General features: G+C 41.8%; 1 protein-coding gene across 1 annotated transcript in view; it reads right to left on the bottom strand.

Annotated features, from left to right (window-relative positions):
* The window catches only part of MARF1 (meiosis regulator and mRNA stability factor 1), a 173273-nt gene that overhangs the window by 69812 nt on the left and 84664 nt on the right, over nt 1-18797 (bottom strand). Inside the window, exon 15 of the mRNA XM_053694533.1 lies at nt 8306-8425. Coding sequence (XP_053550508.1) covers nt 8306-8425 — 120 coding nt within the window. The remainder of the gene's footprint in view (nt 1-8305; nt 8426-18797) is intronic.

The raw sequence follows: 18797 nt of genomic DNA, 5'->3' as shown, positions 1-18797 counted from the left end.
AGAGTCATCAGAATCAGAATGATGTTCATTTAAAAATTCATCTGTAGAGAGAAGTTTTAAAAGATTTTTTATGTTTCCTAGAAGGAGAAATAACAGACATAGCCTTCTTGATGGATTCAGAAACAAAATCTCTTATGTTATCAGGAACATTCTGCACCTTAGATGTTGCGGGAACTGCAACAGGCAATGGTACATTACTAAAGGAAATATTATCTGCTTTAACAAGTTTGTCATGACAATTAATACAAACAGCCGGAGGAATAGCTACCAAAAGTTTACAGCAGATACACTTAGCTTTGGTAGTTCCAGCACTAGACAGCGATTTTCCTGAAGTATCTTCTGACTCAGATGCAACGTGAGACATCTTGCAATATGTAAGAGAAAAAACAACATATAAAGCAAAATTGATCAAATTCCTTAAATGACAGTTTCAGGAATGGGAAAAAATGCCAATAAACAAGCTTCTAGTAACCAGAAGCAAAGAAAAAATGAGAAATAATGTGGAGACAAAAGCGACGCCCATATTTTTTGGCGCCAAATAATACGCCCACATTGTTTGGCGCCTAAATGCTTTTTGGCGCCAAAAATGACGCCACATCCGGAACGCCGACATTTTTGGCGCAAAAGGACGTAAAAAAATGACGCAACTTCCGGCGACACGTATGACGCCGGAAAAAGAAAAAGATTTTTTGCGCCAAAAAAGTCCGCGCCAAGAATGACGCAATAAAATGAAGCATTTTCAGCCCCCGCGAGCCTAACAGCCCACAGGGAAAAAAAGTCAAATTTTTAAGGTAAGAAAAAATGATTGATTCAAACGCATAATCCCAAATATGAAACTGACTGTCTGAAAATAAGGAATGTTGAACATTCTGAGTCAAGGCAAATAAATGTTTATAAATAAAGTGCCCAACCATAGCTTAGAGTGTCACAGAAAATAAGATTTACTTACCCCAGGACACCCATCTACATGTTTGTAGAAAGCCAAACCAGTACTGAAACGAAAATCAGCAGAGGTAATGGTATATATATATATATGAGTATATCGTCGATCTGAAAAGGGAGGTAAGAGATGAATCTCTACGACCGATAACAGAGAACCTATGAAATAGACCCCGTAGAAGGAGATCACTGCATTCAAATAGGCAATACTCTCCTCACATCCCTCTGACATTCACTGCACGCTGAGAGGAAAACCGGGCTCCAACTTGCTGCGGAGCGCATATCAACGTAGAATCTAGCACAAACTTACTTCACCACCTCCATAGGAGGCAAAGTTTGTAAAACTGAATTGTGGGTGTGGTGAGGGGTGTATTTATAGGCATTTTGAGGTTTGGGAAACTTTGCCCCTCCTGGTAGGAATGTATATCCCATACGTCACTAGCTCATGGACTCTTGCTAATTACATGAAAGAAACTAGATTTGGATGCTTGAAAAGACCTTGAATTAGAAGATCCTGCCTCGATGGCAGTTTCCAAGGTGGGACCGATGACATGCCCACTAGGTCTGCATACCAAGTCCTGCGTGGCCACGCAGGTGCTATCAAAATTACCGAAGCCTTCTCCTGTTTGATTCTGGCTACTAGCCGAGGAAGAAGAGGAAACGGTGGAAAGACATAAGCTAGACTGAATGACCAAGGCGCTATTAATGCATCTATCAATGCCGCCTTGGGATCCCTGGATCCGTAAAGGGGAAGTTTGGCGTTCTGACGGGACGCCATCAAATCCAATTCTGGAGGGCCCCATAGCTGGGTCAGCTGAGAAAAAACCTCTGGGTGGAGTTCCCACTCCCCCGCATGGAAAGTCTGGCGACTTAGAAAATCCGCCTCCCAGTTGTTTACCCCTGGGATGTGGATTGCAGATAGATGGCTGAGTGATCCTCCGCCCATTCGATGATCTTGGATACTTCCTTCATCGCTAGGGAACTCTTTGTTCCTCCCTGATGATTGATGTACGCTTCAGTCGTGATGTTGTCTGACTGAAATCTGATGAATTTGGCCTCCGCTAGTTGAGGCCACGCCTGGAGCGTATTGAATATCGCTCTCAGCTCCAAAATGTTTATCGGGAGAAGAGATTCTTCCCAAGACCATAGACCCTGAGCTTTCAGGGAGTCCCAGACCGCACCCCAGCCTAACAGACTGGCATCGGTCGTAACAATGATCCACTCCGGCCTGCGGAAACTCATTCCCTGAGACAGGTGATCCTGAGACAACCACCAGAGAGGTCTCTGGTTTTCTGGTCCATTTGTATTTGAGACAAATCTGCATAATCCCCATTCCACTGCTTGAGCATGCACAGTTGCAGTGGTCTGAGATGAATTCAGGCAAAAGGGACTACGTCCATTGCCGCAACCATTAGACCGTTACCTCCATGCACTGAGCCACAAGAAGGCCGAAGAATGGAATGAAGAACTCGGCAAGTATTCAAAAGTTTTGACTTCCTGACCTCTGTCAGAAAGATTTTCATTTCTACCGAGTCTATTAGTGTTCCCAGGAAGGGAACCCTTGTGAGCGGGGACAGAACTTTTTTCTACGTTCACCTTCCACCCGTGAGACCTTAGAAAGGCCAGAACAATGTCTGTATGAGCCTTGGCTCTGTGAAAAGACGCCTGTATTAAGATGTCGTCTAGGTAAGGTGCCACTGCAATGCCCCGCGGTCTTAGTACCGCTAGAAGGGACCCTAGCACCTTTGTGAGAATTCTGGGAGCGGTGGCCAACCCGAAAGGAAGAGCCACGAACTGGTAATGTTTGTCCAGAAAGGCGAATCTTAGGAACTGATGGTGATCTTTGTGGATAGGGATATGTAGATACGCATCCTTTAGATCCACGGTAGTCATATATTGACCATCCTGGATCATCGGCAAGATTGTCCGAATGGTTTCCATCATGAAAGACGGAACTCTGAGGAATTTGTTTAGAATTTTTAGATCCAGGATTGGCCTGAAAGTTCCTTCCTTTTTGGGAACTACGAACAGGTTTGAGTAAAAGCCCAGTCCTTGTTCTGCAATTGGAACTGGGTGTATCACTACCATTTTTAGTAGATCTTCTACACAGCGTAAGAACGCCTGTTTCTTTGTTTGGTCTGAAGACAAACGAGAAATGTGGAACCTTCCCCTTGGGGGAGAATCCTTGAATTCTAGCAGGTACCCCTGAGCAACTATTTCTAATGCCCAGGGATCTGGAACATCTCTTGCCTGAGCAAAGAGAGAAAGTCTGCCCCTTACTAGATCCGGTCCCGGATCGGGGGCTACCCCTTCATGCTGTCTTGGTAGCAGGAGCAGGCTTCTTGGCCTGTTTAGCCTTATTCCAACCCTGCAAGGGTTTCCAGGTTGCTTTGGGCTGTGAAGCGCTATCCTGCTTTGCGGCAGCAGAGGTTGCAGCAGGTCCGCTCCTGAAGTTGCGAAAGGAGCGAAAATTAGCCTTGTTTTTGGCCTTAAACGGCCTATCTTGTGGAAGGGCATGGCCCTATCCCCCAGTGATATCCGAAATAATTTCTTTCAGCTCTGGGCCAAACAGGGTTTTCCCCTTGAAGGGAATATTTAACAGTTTCGTTTTGGACGACACATCCGCCGACCACGATTTGAGTCAAGGAGCTCTTCGCGCCATGATGGCAAATCCTGAGTTTTTCGCCGCTAACTTAGCTAATTGCAAAGCGGCATCAGTGATAAAAGAATTAGCCAGCTTTAGAGCATGAATTCTATCCATGACCTAGTCGTATGAAGTCTCCCTCTGGAGCGACTCCTCCAGAGCCTCAAACCAAAATGCCGCTGCAGTAGTTACCGGAATAATGCAGGCAATTGGTTGGAGAAGAAAACCTTGCTGAACAAATATTTTCTTCAGCAATCCTTCAAATTTTTTATCCATAGGATCTTTGAAAGCACAACTGTCCTCTATTGGTATAGTTGTACGCTTAGCAAGTGTTGAAACAGCTCCCTCTACCTTAGGGACCGTCTGCCACGCGTCCCGCCTGGGGTCGTTTATGGGGAACATTTTCTTAAAGACAGGGGGGGAAACAAAGGGTACACCTGGTCTCTCCCACTCCCTAGTCACAATATCCACCACCCTCTTTGGGATCGGAAATGCCTCAGTGTATACAGGGACCTCTAAAAACCTGTCCATTTTACACCGTTTTTCTGGGACCACCATGGGGTCACAATCATCCAGCGTAGCTAAAACCTCCTTAAGCAGGACGCGGAGGTGTTCCAGCTTAAATTTAAACGCTAATGAATCTGACTCTGCCCGCTGAGAAACTTTTCCTGTGTCAGAAATTTCTCCCTCACTGCTACATCTGAGTGTTGTGAGGGTACTACAGATAAATCATCCAAAGCTTCTGATTGCTCATCCTCTGTATTTAAAACTGAGCTATCGCGCTTTCTTGGAAAGACTGGCAGTTTGGATAAGAATGCTGCAAGGGAATTATCCATTACTGCTGCTAATTGTTGTAAAGTAATAGGGGCCAATGCTCTAGAGGTACTAGGCATCGCTTGCGCGGGCGTAACTGGTGTCGACACATGGGGAGAGGAAGGACTATCCTCATTACCTTCTGTTAAAGAATCATCTTGGGCTACATTTGATTGCACACAAATTTTCAACTCAATTAACCCCTTATTGCCCAAGCCAGAGCAAATTTAAGTAAACTACTGGTTTAACACATTACAGCACTGTGCCACAGTCTTTGCTGTGGCCCTACCTTCCTTTTGGGTTATTTGCAGAAGAAAATAAGCCTCCCTGAAGTCCTCCTGTACTCTCAGGACTCTACACGTGAAGCTGCATGAAGCTGCCTTGCAAAACAACTGCGCAACTGAGGCGCGAAAATGAGGCCCCCTCCCTCTTCATTCCAGAGTTATGGGGCCTTCCTGAGTCAGATTAGGTGTCCTACAATATGCCAGGCGTAATAAAAAAAAAAACCAAAAGTGTTCCAACGTCGAAAAACACTTGATAAATGTAAGATTACACTAATAAAGTAATCGATTTAGCCCATCACAGTGTCTACCAGTATTTAAGCCCTTCACAGAAGCCATCCTTCTATACTGCGTCTCAGAAAATGGCTTACCTTCCCACATGGGGATTTCTATCAGTCTTCTAGCATTACCAGGTCTTGTTAGAAAAAAAATTACTGAGCATACCTTAAGCAGTTCAAGCCTGCAAACTGTTCCCCCCAACTGAAGTTCTCCGGTACTCAACAGTCCTGCGTGGGAACAGCAATGGATTTTAGTTACAACATGCTTTTTCCTCTCAGCAGAAATCATCACTTTCTGCCTCAGAGTAAATAGTACAAACCGGCATTATTTTAAAATAAACTCTTGATTGAAGAAATAAAAAACTACAAATCCAACACCACATACTCTTTACCCTCCCGTGGAGATGCTACTTGTTAGAGCGGCAAAGAGAATGACTGGGGGGGGCGGAGCCTGAGGGGAGCTATATGGACAGCTTTGCTGTGTGCTCTCTGCCACTTCCTGTAGGGATTGAGAATATCCCACAAGTAAGGATGAATCCGTGGACTGGATACACCATGTAAGAGAAAGACCTTTTACGTTTATTAGAAGGCAGAATAGCAGACAAAGCCTTCTGAATCGCATCAGCAATAAAATCTTTTATATTCACAGGGATACCATGTACATTAAATGTTGAAAGATCAGGCATTGTACTAGTACTGATGGATACATTCTCTGCATGTAAAAGCTTATCATGACAACTATTATATACCACAGCTGGAGATATAATCTCCGCTAATTTACAACAGATACACTTGAATTTGGTAGAACTGTTATCAGGCAGCAGGGATCTAACAGTGGTTTCTAAGACAGGATCAGATTGAGACATCTTGCAAATGTAAGAGAAAAAAAAAAACATATTAAGCAAAATGATCAATTTCCTTATATGGCAGTTTCAGGAAAGGGAAAAAAAAAAAAATGTAAACAGCATAGTCCTCTGAGCATAGAAAAAGGCAAGGGGCATATAGGAAGTGAGGCTTAAAAGAATAAATTATTTGGCGCCAAGTGTGACGCACAACGCAAAATGATTTTTTTTGGCGCCAACATCCGGAAATGACGCAACTGGCGTCATGGCAGACGCAACCTTGTGCAAGGAAACCTGGCTTCAACTAAAACGCCGGAAATGACGAATTTGCGTCATCGAACGTACCTTCGTGCCAAGAATGACGCAATATATATCATTACATTAATACAAAGTGCCAAACCATAGCTGAGAGTGTCTTAAGTAATGAAAACATACTTGCCGAAAGACACCCATCCACATATAGCAGATAGCCAAACCAATACTGAAACCGGTTATCAGTAGAGGTAATGGAATATGAGAGTATATCGTCAATCTGAAAAAGGGAGGTAGGAGATGAATCTCAATGACCAATAACAGAACCTATGAAAAAGATTTCCCGAGAGGAAATCCATAGAATTCAATAGGTGATAGTCCCTTCACATCCCTCTGACATTCAATGTACTCTGAGGAATCAGGCTTCAAAATGCTGAGAAGCGCATATCACAGAAGAAAGTTAAGCACAAACTTACTTCACCACCTCCACAGGGAGGCAAAGTTTGTAAAATTGTATTGTGGGTGTGGTGGGAGGTGTATTTATAGGCATTTTGAGGTTTGGGAAACTTTGCCCCTCCTGGTAGGATTGTATATCCCATACGTCACTAGCTCATGGACTCTTGCCAATTACATGAAAGAAAACAAAAAACACACGACTAGAAGTGGTCAGCCGGATCGCACAGGTATTTGAATTTCAGTGCTGCATAAAGTAACAAAGTGCATGTTTATTACAACTGATTAATTAAACTCCATCTAAAACATTGCTAACATTCCAGATCTGTTTATACAAAGTGGAACATTGACCATCACTTTAAGTGTACAATCAGGTTAGTGTTTTTTCAATAATATTGGAGTGGAACATATAAAATTGAACTATTTCTCATTTGCCTCAAAGAGCAAGGAAAGTAATAAGTTTAATTTAACAATCCGAAACGTTCAAAAACATTTAAAAAAAAAAAAAGCCATTTTATGATGGAAATTGAAATTCCTACTTTTTTTCCATTAATTTCTATCCATAAACTAAAACATTTTTCTTTCCAGTAAAATTAAAGTAGTAATAAACCACATTTCACCTTAAGGCAATACAGGTGGCCCTCTGTTTATGCCGGTTCAATTTGCGCGTTTCAGAACAACAACTTTTTTTCAGTCATGTGCAGAAATTAAAATAGCCAGTAGGCGGAGCTGTCCGCTTATTTTGCAGCAAAGTTATGCAACTTAACAGGTCTGAAATGGATCTGTGTACACAGCCAGACATTAGCTATCGAGCAGCCACTTCCCTATTATCTTCCTGTCCAGCAGCTTGAGGTGAAGGTGCTTAACTGCCTATTAATCACTGCAGATTGAAATACATAGAATAGGTGCAGACCCAATATTATCTAACATGCTAACAATGCAGAGAACTGATTGCAGAAAAATGCAAGAAAAAAAAACGTTTTTGTTCATTAAACTTAGTTTGATGATGCAGTCTGTTGTGTGATTATTTTATTAGGTGCTGTTAGCAATTGTTTTTGTTCATTAAACTTAGTTTGATGATGCAGTCTGTTGTGTGATTATTTTATTAGGTGCTGTTAGCAATTGTTTTTGTTCATTAAACTTAGTTTGATGATGCAGTCTGTTGTGTGATTATTTTATTAGGTGCTGTTAGCAATTGTTTTTGTTCATTAAACTTAGTTTGATGATGCAGTCTGTTGTGTGATTATTTTATTAGGTGCTGTTAGCAATTGTTTTTGTTCATTAAACTTAGTTTGGTGATGATACAATCTATATTATTAGATTTATAATGCTGTTTAGCATTTAAAGTCTTCATTTCAAAGCTTTAAAAATAATGTATTAGGTGTTACTTATGTCAGTTTTGAGAGGGGCCTGGAACCTAACTCCCTCACTTCCCATTGACTTACATTATAAACTGGGTTTCAATTTACAACCATTCCTCCTGGAACCTAACCCTGGCGTAAACTGAGGGCTACCTGTATATTTAATAAATACATTCTAATAAAAAGTGACAAAAAACAGCACTCACTGCTCTTTATAATGCAAAAAAGTCAGTGTATTAATGTGTGGTTTTGAGACCAAGTTAGGATTTGAGAACAGACTTGTTTTAAAAGGACTAGCAAGTACCGATATGATCACTTATATTTACTTATTGTATTATGCACCATAGCAGTTGCAACATGATCTTGAGATGAGAGTGCGATTTTCGGGAATTTAAAGCTATATATGAAATTGAACACAATCCAATGTAGTTAGAGCACTTACCTTATTAGGGGGACTGTGCCCTCGTGGGTCTGTAAAAGACTATGAACTTGAGGAGCAAAGTTTTTCAAAGACAGGAACACATATGGGATTATGTAGGAGTCTGGGTCAAAATCGTGCTCACTAAAACAGATTTAAAATAAATAAAAAATACTTTAACTATATGTAGATACCTGAATTTAAATGGTCACTATGTATTGATTGCAAAAATAAATACTACTATAGGTAGTTCTTCCACAACAATGGCCCTTTAATCTATTATACTCCAAATGTAACTTCACACCAAACAAATAAGTTGGCAATTTTCAAATTATGTAGAGAAAAAAAAAAAAAAAAAACACAGCATCCTCATAATACATAAAATCTATGATACTAGCAACCGTCTGTAAATTTGTTACACAATGCAACTGTAACACTAGCGCGTGTTCAGGGGCTGCAGAGAACTCTTGGTCATGTGCAGGCATGGCAGACCCAATCAGCAGCAGTCGCATGACCCAGATGTGTGACCTCTGTTTGCATTTCTGAACAGTACTTTAATAATGTGCTTAAGCCATATACAGGATGCTAGTGTTAAAATCGCATCTTCCAACATGTAAATTGTTCCACTATGTCACTTTCAGCTACATCAGGTAAAGCAAACAATTTTTCCAACATCCAAAAACAAGTAACAAATAAACACTTTGCTAGAAGTTATGTTACACCCTGCAAATTATTAACCCATTAACGACCAGCGCCATACCCTGTACGACGCTGGTCGTTATGCCCTTAAGGACCAGCGACTTACCCTGGACGTCGCTGCAGTCCCCTGGGCTTCTCTCTTCCGTGATCTCGCTCAAAATTGTGAGATTGTGCTATTTCTGCATGCCCCACGAGTGGGGCACTGTAGAAAAAGATGTGCAGAGTTACTGATGCAGAACCTCTCTGCATCGGACAGCGGTGGTGCTGATAGTTGGTGGGCAGCCCATCGCTGTAGGATGCGGGAGCATCTGCTACGTCACGCTACAGGGAAGCCCAAAATAATAAAAAAAAAAAAAACACCTGCGTCATTGAGGGGGAAGGAGGGAGGGAGGGGCAATGTGGGGGATCCTATGTGGGATCCGCTGCCATAAAGGGATCTGGGAGGGGGCAGCTACCCTACAGGAAAAAAAAAAACAAAAAACAATTTTTTAATTTTTGTGTAAAAAATTTGCAGCAAACTGGGTACTGGCAGACAGCTGCCAGCACCTAAGATCGCTGCAAATAGGTAGGGGGGGAGGGGATCAGGGAGGTTGGGGGGGGGGGAAATCCAACATTGCAGAAAATTTATTAAAAACAAAAAAACACAACCTTATTTTAATACTGGCAGACTTTCTGCCAGTACTTAAGATAGCAGTGACAATTGTGATGTGAGGGAGGGATGTGTCAAGTGGGAGGGTAACCTATACACTAAAGCTAAAATTAACCTCTACAAGCTACCTAACTAACCCCATCACTGCTGGGTATTATACAAGTGTGGTGTGCAGCGGCATTTAGCGGCCTCCTAATTACCAAAAAGCAATGAGGAGAGAAATATCTGCCATTTCTGAACAAAGGGGATTCCAGAGAAGCATTTACAACCATTTGTGCCATGATTGCACAAGCAGTTTGTAAATAATTTCAGTGAAAAAGCCAACGCTTTAATATATTGTTTTGATAGGTAAATATAAAAAAGGCTCTATTTCTATTTAAATGGCACAAATGCTAAAAATGCTCTGGTCTTTTGGGGACATTTTTGTCCAAAATGTCCGGTCCTTAAGGGGTTAAATAGTTTTGATTCATAAAACAGAATTTATGCTTACCTGATAAATTACTTCCTCCAACGGTGTGTCCGGTCCACGGCGTCATCCTTACTTGTGGGATATTCTCTTCCCCAACAGGAAATGGCAAAGAGTCCCAGCAAAGCTGGTCACATGATCCCTCCTAGGCTCCGCCCACCCCAGTCATTCGACCGACGGACAGGAGGAAATATATATAGGAGAAACCATATGATACCGTGGTGACTGTAGTCAGAGAAAATAATTCATCAGACCTGATTAAAAAACCAGGGCGGGCCGTGGACCGGACACACCGTTTGAGAAAGTAATTTATCAGGTAAGCATAAATTCTGTTTTCTCCAACATTGGTGTGTCCGGTCCACGGCGTCATCCTTACTTGTGGGAACCAATACCAAAGCTTTAGGACACGGATGAAGGGAGGGAGCAAATCAGGTCACCTAAATGGAAGGCACCACAGCTTGCAAAACCTTTCTCCCAAAAATAGCCTCCGAAGAAGCAAAAGTATCAAATTTAAAATTTGGCAAAAGTGTGCAGTGAAGACCAAGTCGCTGCCTTACATATCTGGTCAACAGAAGCCTCGTTCTTGAAGGCCCATGTGGAAGCCACAGCCCTAGTGGAGTGAGCTGTGATTCTTTCAGGAGGCTGCCGTCCGGCAGTCTCATAAGCCAATCGGATAATGCTTTTAAGCCAAAAGGAAAGAGAGGTAGAAGTCGCTTTTTGACCTCTCCTTTTACCAGAATAAACAACAAACAAGGAAGATGTTTGTCTGAAATCTTTGGTAGCCTCTAAATAGAATTTTAGAGCACGGACTACGTCCAAATTGTGTAACAAACGTTCCTTCTTTGAAACTGGATTCGGACACAAAGAAGGTACAACTATCTCCTGGTTAATATTTTTGTTGGAAACAACCTTCGGAAGAAAACCAGGCTTAGTACGCAAAACCACCTTATCTGCATGGAACACCAGATAGGGCGGAGAACACTGCAGAGCAGATAACTCTGAAACTCTTCTAGCAGAAGAAATTGCAACCAAAAACAAAACTTTCCAAGATAATAACTTAATATCTACGGAATGTAAGGGTTCAAACTGAACCCCTTGAAGAACTGAAAGAACTAGATTTAGACTCCAGGGAGGAGTCAAAGGTCTGTAAACAGGCTTGATCCTAACCAGAGCCTGAACAAATGCTTGAACATCTGGCACAGCTGCCAGTCTTTTGTGAAGTAAAACAGATAAAGCAGAGATCTGTCCCTTCAGAGAACTTGCAGATAATCCTTTCTCCAAACCTTCTTGTAGAAAGGATAGAATCTTAGGAATTTTTATCTTGTTCCATGGGAATCCTTTAGATTCACACCAACAGATATATTTTTTCCATATTTTATGGTAAATTTTTCTAGTTACAGGCTTTCTAGCCTGAATCAGAGTATCTATTACAGAATCTGAAAACCCACGCTTGGATAAAATCAAGCGTTCAATCTCCAAGCCGTCAGTTGGAGGGAAACCAGATTCGGATGTTCGAATGGACCCTGAACAAGAAGGTCCTGACTCAAAGGTAGCTTCCATGGTGGAGCCGATGACATATTCACCAGGTCTGCATACCAAGTCCTGCGTGGCCACGCAGGAGCTATCAAGATCACCGAGGCCCTCTCCTGATTGATCCTGGCTACCAGCCTGGGGATGAGAGGAAACGGTGGGAATACATAAGCTAGGTTGAAGGTCCAAGGTGCTACTAGTGCATCTACTAGGGTTGCCTTGGGATCCCTGGATCTGGACCCGTAGCAAGGAACCTTGAAGTTCTGACGAGACGCCATCAGATCCATGTCTGGAATGCCCCATAATTGAGTTATTTGGGCAAAGATTTCCGGATGGAGTTCCCACTCCCCCGGATGGAATGTCTGACGACTCAGAAAATCCGCTTCCCAATTTTCCACTCCTGGGATGTGGATCGCAGACAAGTGGCAGGAGTGATCCTCCGCCCATTGAATTATCTTGGTCACTTCTTTCATCGCCAGGGAAGTCCTTGTTCCCCCCTGATGATTGATATATGCAACGGTCGTCATGTTGTCCGACTGAAACCTTATGAATTTGGCCTTTGCTAGTTGAGGCCAAGCTCTGAGAGCATTGAATATCGCTCTCAGTTCCAGAATGTTTATCGGGAGAAGAGACTCTTCCCGAGACCATAGACCCTGAGCTTTCAGGGATTCCCAGACCGCGCCCCAGCCCACTAGGCTGGCGTCGGTCGTGACAATGACCCACTCTGGTCTGCGGAAGCTCATTCCCTGTGACAGATTGTCCAGGGTCAGCCACCAACGGAGTGAATCTCTGGAACGTTAAGCAATTTTGTCTTGGAAGACACATCCGCTGACCAAGACTTTAGCCAAAGCACTCTGCGCGCCTCGACAGCAAACCCTGAATTTTTCGCCGCTAATCTAGCTAATTGCAAAGCGGCATCTAAAACAAAAGAGTTAGCCAATTTAAGTGCTTGAACTCTGTCCATAACCTCCTCATACGAAGATTCTTTACTGAGCGATTTTTCTAGTTCCTCGAACCAGAAACACGCTGCCGTAGTGACAGGAACAATGCATGAAATTGGTTGTAGAAGGTAACCTTGCTGTACAAAAATCTTTTTAAGCAAACCCTCTAATTTCTTATCCATAGGATCTTTGAAAGCACAACTATCTTCGATAGGAATAGTAGTGCGTTTGTTTAGAGTAGAAACCGCCCCCTCGACCTTGGGGACTGTCTGCCATAAGTCCTTTCTGGGGTCAACTATAGGAAATAATTTCTTAAATATAGGGGGGGGGACAAAAGGTATGCCGGGCCTTTCCCACTCTTTATTTACTATGTCCGCCACCCGCTTGGGTATAGGAAAAGCGTCGGGGGGCACCGGAACCTCTAGGAACTTGTCCATCTTACATAATTTCTCTGGAATGACCAAATTGTCACAATCATCCAGAGTAGATAACACCTCCTTAAGCAGTGCGCGGAGATGTTCTAATTTAAATTTAAATGTCACAACATCAGGTTCAGCTTGATGAGAAATTTTTCCTGAATCTGAAATTTCTCCATCAGACAAAACCTCCCTCATGGCCCCTTGAGATTGGTGTGAGGGTATGTCAGAACAGTTATCATCAGCGTCCTCTTGCTCTTCAGTGTTTAAAACAGAGCAATCGCGCTTTCTCTGATAAGTAGGCATTTTGGATAAAAGATTTGCTATGGAGTTATCCATTACAGCCGTTAATTGTTGCATGGTAATAAGTATTGGCGCACTAGATGTACTAGGGGCCTCCTGTGTGGGCATAACTGGTGTAGACACAGTAGGGGATGATGTAGTATCATGTTTACTCCCCTCATTTGAGGAATCATCTTGGGCAATATCATTATCTGTTGCATTACTGTCCTTACTTTGTTTGGACACTATGGCACAATTATCACATAAATTTAAATAGGGAGACACATTGGCTTTCATACATATAGAACATAGCTTATCTGATGGTACAGACATGTTAAACAGGCTTAAACTTGTCAACAAAGCACAAAAAAACGTTTTAAAATAAAACCGTTACTGTCACTTTAAATTTCAAACTGAAAACACTTTATTACTGAATATGTGAAAAAGTATGAAGGAATTGTTCAAAATTGACCACAATTTCACCACAGTGTCTTAAAGCATTAAAAGTATTGCACACCAATTTTCATAGCTTTAACCCTTAAATTAACGGAACCGGAGCCGTTTTTACATTTAACCCCTATACAGTCCCAGAATGAGGCTCTGTCTATAACTAGAAAGGCCCCCATCTGAAAAAGGTGTCCAACACAGTGCCTGACGTTTTTCTAAACGTTCCCCAAGATTATAATACCAATAATTAGTTAGAATCTGCATAATATGCCTAGTAAAGCAATTGTTTTAGCCCAGAAAAATGTCTACCAGTTTTTAAGCCCTTTATTCTTTTATGTTTATCTAAGAAAATGGCTTACCGGTCCCCATGAGGGGAAATGACAGCCTTCCAGCATTACATGGTCTTGTTAGAAATATGGCTAGTCATACCTTAAGCAGAAAAGACTGCTAACTGTTTCCCCCAACTGAAGTTACTTCATCTCAACAGTCCTGTGTGGAAAAAGCAATCGATTTTAGTTACTGTCTGCTAAAATCATCCTCTTACAAACAGAAATCTTCATCCTTTTCTGTTTCAGAGTAAATAGTACATACCAGCACTATTTTAAAATAAACACTTGATAGAAGAATAAAACTACATTTAAACACCAAAAAACTCTTAACCATCTCCGTGGAGATATTGCCTGTGCAACGGCAAAGAGAATGACTGGGGTGGGCGGAGCCTAGGAGGGATCATGTGACCAGCTTTGCTGGGACTCTTTGCCATTTCCTGTTGGGGAAGAGAATATCCCACAAGTAAGGATGACGCCGTGGACCGGACACACCAATGTTGGAGAAAATAGTCACTTCTAGAATCCACTGCACACCTTAAAGTGAAGGTAAACTTTGGTGAATGAAAGCCTGTGTAAAAATATTATTAAAAACAGGGGCACTTTCAAAGTTTACAAAGCAGCCGTTTTGTTAAAAAAAAATTACCTTTTTTTTTTCTTTTCACAGCTAGAGCAACTTCCCCCACCTAGAGATCCTCTCTTCACACGTCAGCAATGACTAATCCGGCTTCCTCCAATCACAGCATGGCCTCAGGCAATGACTACCCTGGGGGGAAAGCTGTGATTGGAGGAAGCCGGATTAGTCATTGCTGACGTGTGAAGAGAGGATCTCTAGGTGGGGGGAAGCTGCTCTAGGTGGGGGGGAAGCTGCTCTAGCTGGTGAAAAAAAAAAAAAAAAAAAAAAAAATTTTTAAAAACAAAACGGCTGCTTTGTAAACTTTGATGAATGAAAGTGCCCGTGTTTTTAATAGTATTTTTTTTTTTTAAAAAAAAAACGGGCTCTCATTCACCAAATTTTACCTTCACTTTAATATATGTAAAATGCGATAAATCTCTGATTAACATGGGACTTAATTTATGTTGCTTGTTGATTTACGATAAGTATTGACGCCTTTTATACAACTTGATGTTAAAGCATAATTAGCTACGGGTTGGTATTTAAAGTGTCAGTAAACCTTAAAAATAATGTTATATAATTCTGCACATAGTGCAGAATTATATAACATTATATTAGCGCAAACATTATAAAACGTAATATACCCTTTTAATTTAAAAAAAACAAAATGGCTGTTTTACAGATCCGCTCTCTGTGCTCTTCTGAGCGGGTCTGTTTATTTCACACAGCGCATCGGGCCAGCTGTATAGTCACAGCGCGGCCCGAACGCGCCATAACACTAAGTGCAGCTCGCTCCTGCTGTCAGACAGAGCAGGAGTGAGCTGCACTGTTTATAATGGCGCGGTCGGGCCGGGCTGTGACTATACAGCTGGCCCGATGCGCTGTGTGAAATAAACAGACCCGCTCAGAAGAGCACAGAGAGCGGATCTGTAAAACAGCCATTTTGTTTTTTTTAAATTAAAAGGGTATATTACGTTTTATAATGTTTGCACTAATATGTTATATAATTCTGCACTATGTGCAGAATTATAAAACATTTTTGAGGTTTACTGCCCCTTTAATCTCTTCTGCATAACCTTGATTGGTTCATAAACAAGGTTTGTCAATCAGCACTGGTCTCGTTTCTGAGATCAGTACTAGGGGCGTAAGCACCAAGTTAAGAGATAAAAACCCAAATATTTTCTTTTGCAATTCAGCCAGAGAACACAATTTAATTTATTTTAGTTTTTTTTTAAATTCAAATTTACTTCTATTTTCAAATTTGCTTTGTTCCCATTGCAATTCCTTTGTTGAGATACCTAAATAGGCGCCTGGAGCACTACATGGCAGGAAATAATGCTGCCTTCTAGAGCTCTTGTAAATGGGTAACATTCTTGTGAAACTGCTGACCTAATTGTCCCTGCTTTCCAAAATAAATATAAAAAAAATTAAATAAAGTTGTGTCCCTTTAAAGGTTTATTATGCATTTTTAGAAACCAAATACCTTCTTTAAAAAGAGATTATATAAACTGAATCTATTCTGTTTTTTATTCTTCCTAGGCGGACTAGATCTTTGCTAAGCCCTTTTCTGAAGGTTCCCCAGGACTACACAGCCAACACGCCGGAGCAGGATTTTTTTTTTTTTTTTTTTAAACTAAAAATTATGCTTACCTGGTAAATTTCTCTTTCCGGACATTGAGAGTCCACAACGCCATTCCAATTACTAGGGGGGTATTCAAATACTGGGCAGTAGGAGGAGGGAAAAAGCACCCCAGAAAAGCTGTTAAGTGCAACTTCCCTTACCCATAATCCCCAGTCATTCAGCCGAAGGAAAGAGAAGAAACACAAGGGTGAAAAAGGTGCCTGAGATTTACTAAGAAAAAACAAACAAAACTGCCGGTATAAAATTAAGAGGGCGGGGTCGTGGACTCTCCATGTCCAGAAAGAAAGACATTTATCAGTTAAGCATGAATGTTTTCTTTCCTATGACATGTAGAGTCCACAACGTCATTTCAATTAATAGTGGGAACCAATACCCAAGCTAGAGGACACGGCATGAACAGGGAGGGAGAAAAAAAAAAAAAAAAAGGCAGGAGGACCTAAAAAGAAGGCACCACTGCGTGAATGTTTCCACCAAAAGAAGCCTTGGCCGAGGCAAAAAGTATCAAATTTGTAGAATTTGGAAAAAGTATGCAAAAAAAGGACCATGTAACGGCCTTGCAAATCTGATCCACAGAAGCTTCATTTTTGAAAGCCCAAGAAGAGTAGACAGCCCTAGTGGAATGAGCCATAAGTCCCTCAGGAGGTTGTTGTCCAGAAGTCTCATAGGACAAACGAATCATACTTAACCAGAGGGAAAGAGTAGAAGTGGCCTTCTGACCTTTACGCTTTCCAGAGAAAAACAGGGTAGAAGACTGCCTAAAATCTTTAGATCACGCACAACATCCATGTTAAGCATAAGACGTTCCTTATGAGAAGGATTAGGACAAAAAAGGAGGAACTACAATTTCCTGATAAATGTTTCGATCGACACTACATTAGGGAGATAACAATTTAGTACGAAGGACTGCCTTATCTGCATGAAAGATAAGTTACAGGGAAATCACATTGCAGAGCTGAAAGCTCAGAAACTCTGCGAGAGGAAGAAATAGCTAGGAAAAAACAAAAACTTCCCAAGATAACAATTTGATATCAAGAACATGCATCGGCTCAAACAGAGTCTGGTGCAAAACTTTAAGAACTAGATTAGGCTCCAAGGAGGAGCAACAGGTTTAAACACAGGCCTGATTCTGACCAGGGCCTGTACAAGAGCTTGAACATCTGGTAAATCTGCCAGATGTTTGAGCAAAAGGAAAGCTAAAACAGAAATCGGACACTTCAGAGTACTGACTGACCAACCTTTCTCTAGACCATCCTGAAAAAAGATAAAATACGGGGAATCCTCAACTGGCTCCAGGAGAAACACTTAGATTTGCACCAATAAAGATATTTACGCCATACTTTATGGTAAATCTTGCGAGTAACAGGCTTGCAAGCCTGAAGCATAGTATCAATGATCGCTTCAGAAAAACCATGTCTAGACAGAACTAGGTGTTCAATCTCCAAGCAGTCAACTTCAGAGAATCCAGGTTTGGATGGAGGAAAGGACCCTGATTAGAAGGTTCTTCCTCAGAGGTAATATCCAAGGAGGTAGAGAAGATATCCTTACTAGATCCACGAACCGATCCTGCGAGGTCATGCAGGAGCTATTAGAATTACCGATGCTCTCTCCAGATGATACGAGCAAAGACTCGTGGAAGGAGAGCAAACTGAGGAAACAGGTATGCTAGCAAGAAATCTTGAGGATCTCTTGACCTTGAACCGTACTTTAACCTTGGCGTATTGGCGGGACGCCATCAGATCCAACTTCGGAACCCCCCACCTGAGGGCCATCATAGAGAACCCTTCCGGATGAAGACCACACTCCCCGGGAAGAAAGGTCTGTCTGGTCAGATGGCCATCTTGATAAAGCCCAAGGGAGGGCGAAACGCGTCTCTTGCATTTGTGACACTGTATTGTTGAATAAAGAACAACTTTCACTCAGCTAACTCTTAACTCGGGTTAATTTCAACGTTTTATTTGAGAGAGAGGAGGAATCTATACCCCACTTCTCCACCTGAGCTTGAATTACATTTGCAGCTGGCAGGACTCACAAACCAATACAGCTAACACATAGTAATAGTGAACAGCTGTCTGCCTCTACGCTGTCAGAACATCCAATTTTGAAAGACACACGGAGAGGGCGTGACGTCAGACGCCGACTCACACGTGCGAAGGTCTGTGAACACTATCCCCAGGAGCGACTGCGGTCGCATTTGCGGTCCAAGTTTTGACCGAGTGGCACACACCCTGGTAATATCACCGGACTTACGGTAAAGTAATATCGCTGGTGCAGTGTGAGAATTAATCAGAATAAGCCGAACAGAATTTTCTATCATTCATAACTGTTTGAACTTGCTACGGCTGGCTGATCTCCTCTGACTACAAGTCTGAATCTTTACAATATATTTTTTTGTCACATGCGGTTATATTATATATTTTATATATTTTTTTATGTCAGCCTTTATAAGATACCCCCAACCTACTGTTTATATATAAGGACGCAGTACCTGTTATCCTTGTGAAT

The sequence above is a fragment of the Bombina bombina genome, chromosome 11 (assembly GCF_027579735.1).
Source record: "Bombina bombina isolate aBomBom1 chromosome 11, aBomBom1.pri, whole genome shotgun sequence".
Taxonomy (NCBI): Eukaryota; Metazoa; Chordata; class Amphibia; order Anura; family Bombinatoridae; genus Bombina; species Bombina bombina.
The sequence above is the reverse complement of the archived record's forward strand: the minus strand, read 5'-3'. Positions and strand labels throughout refer to the sequence as shown.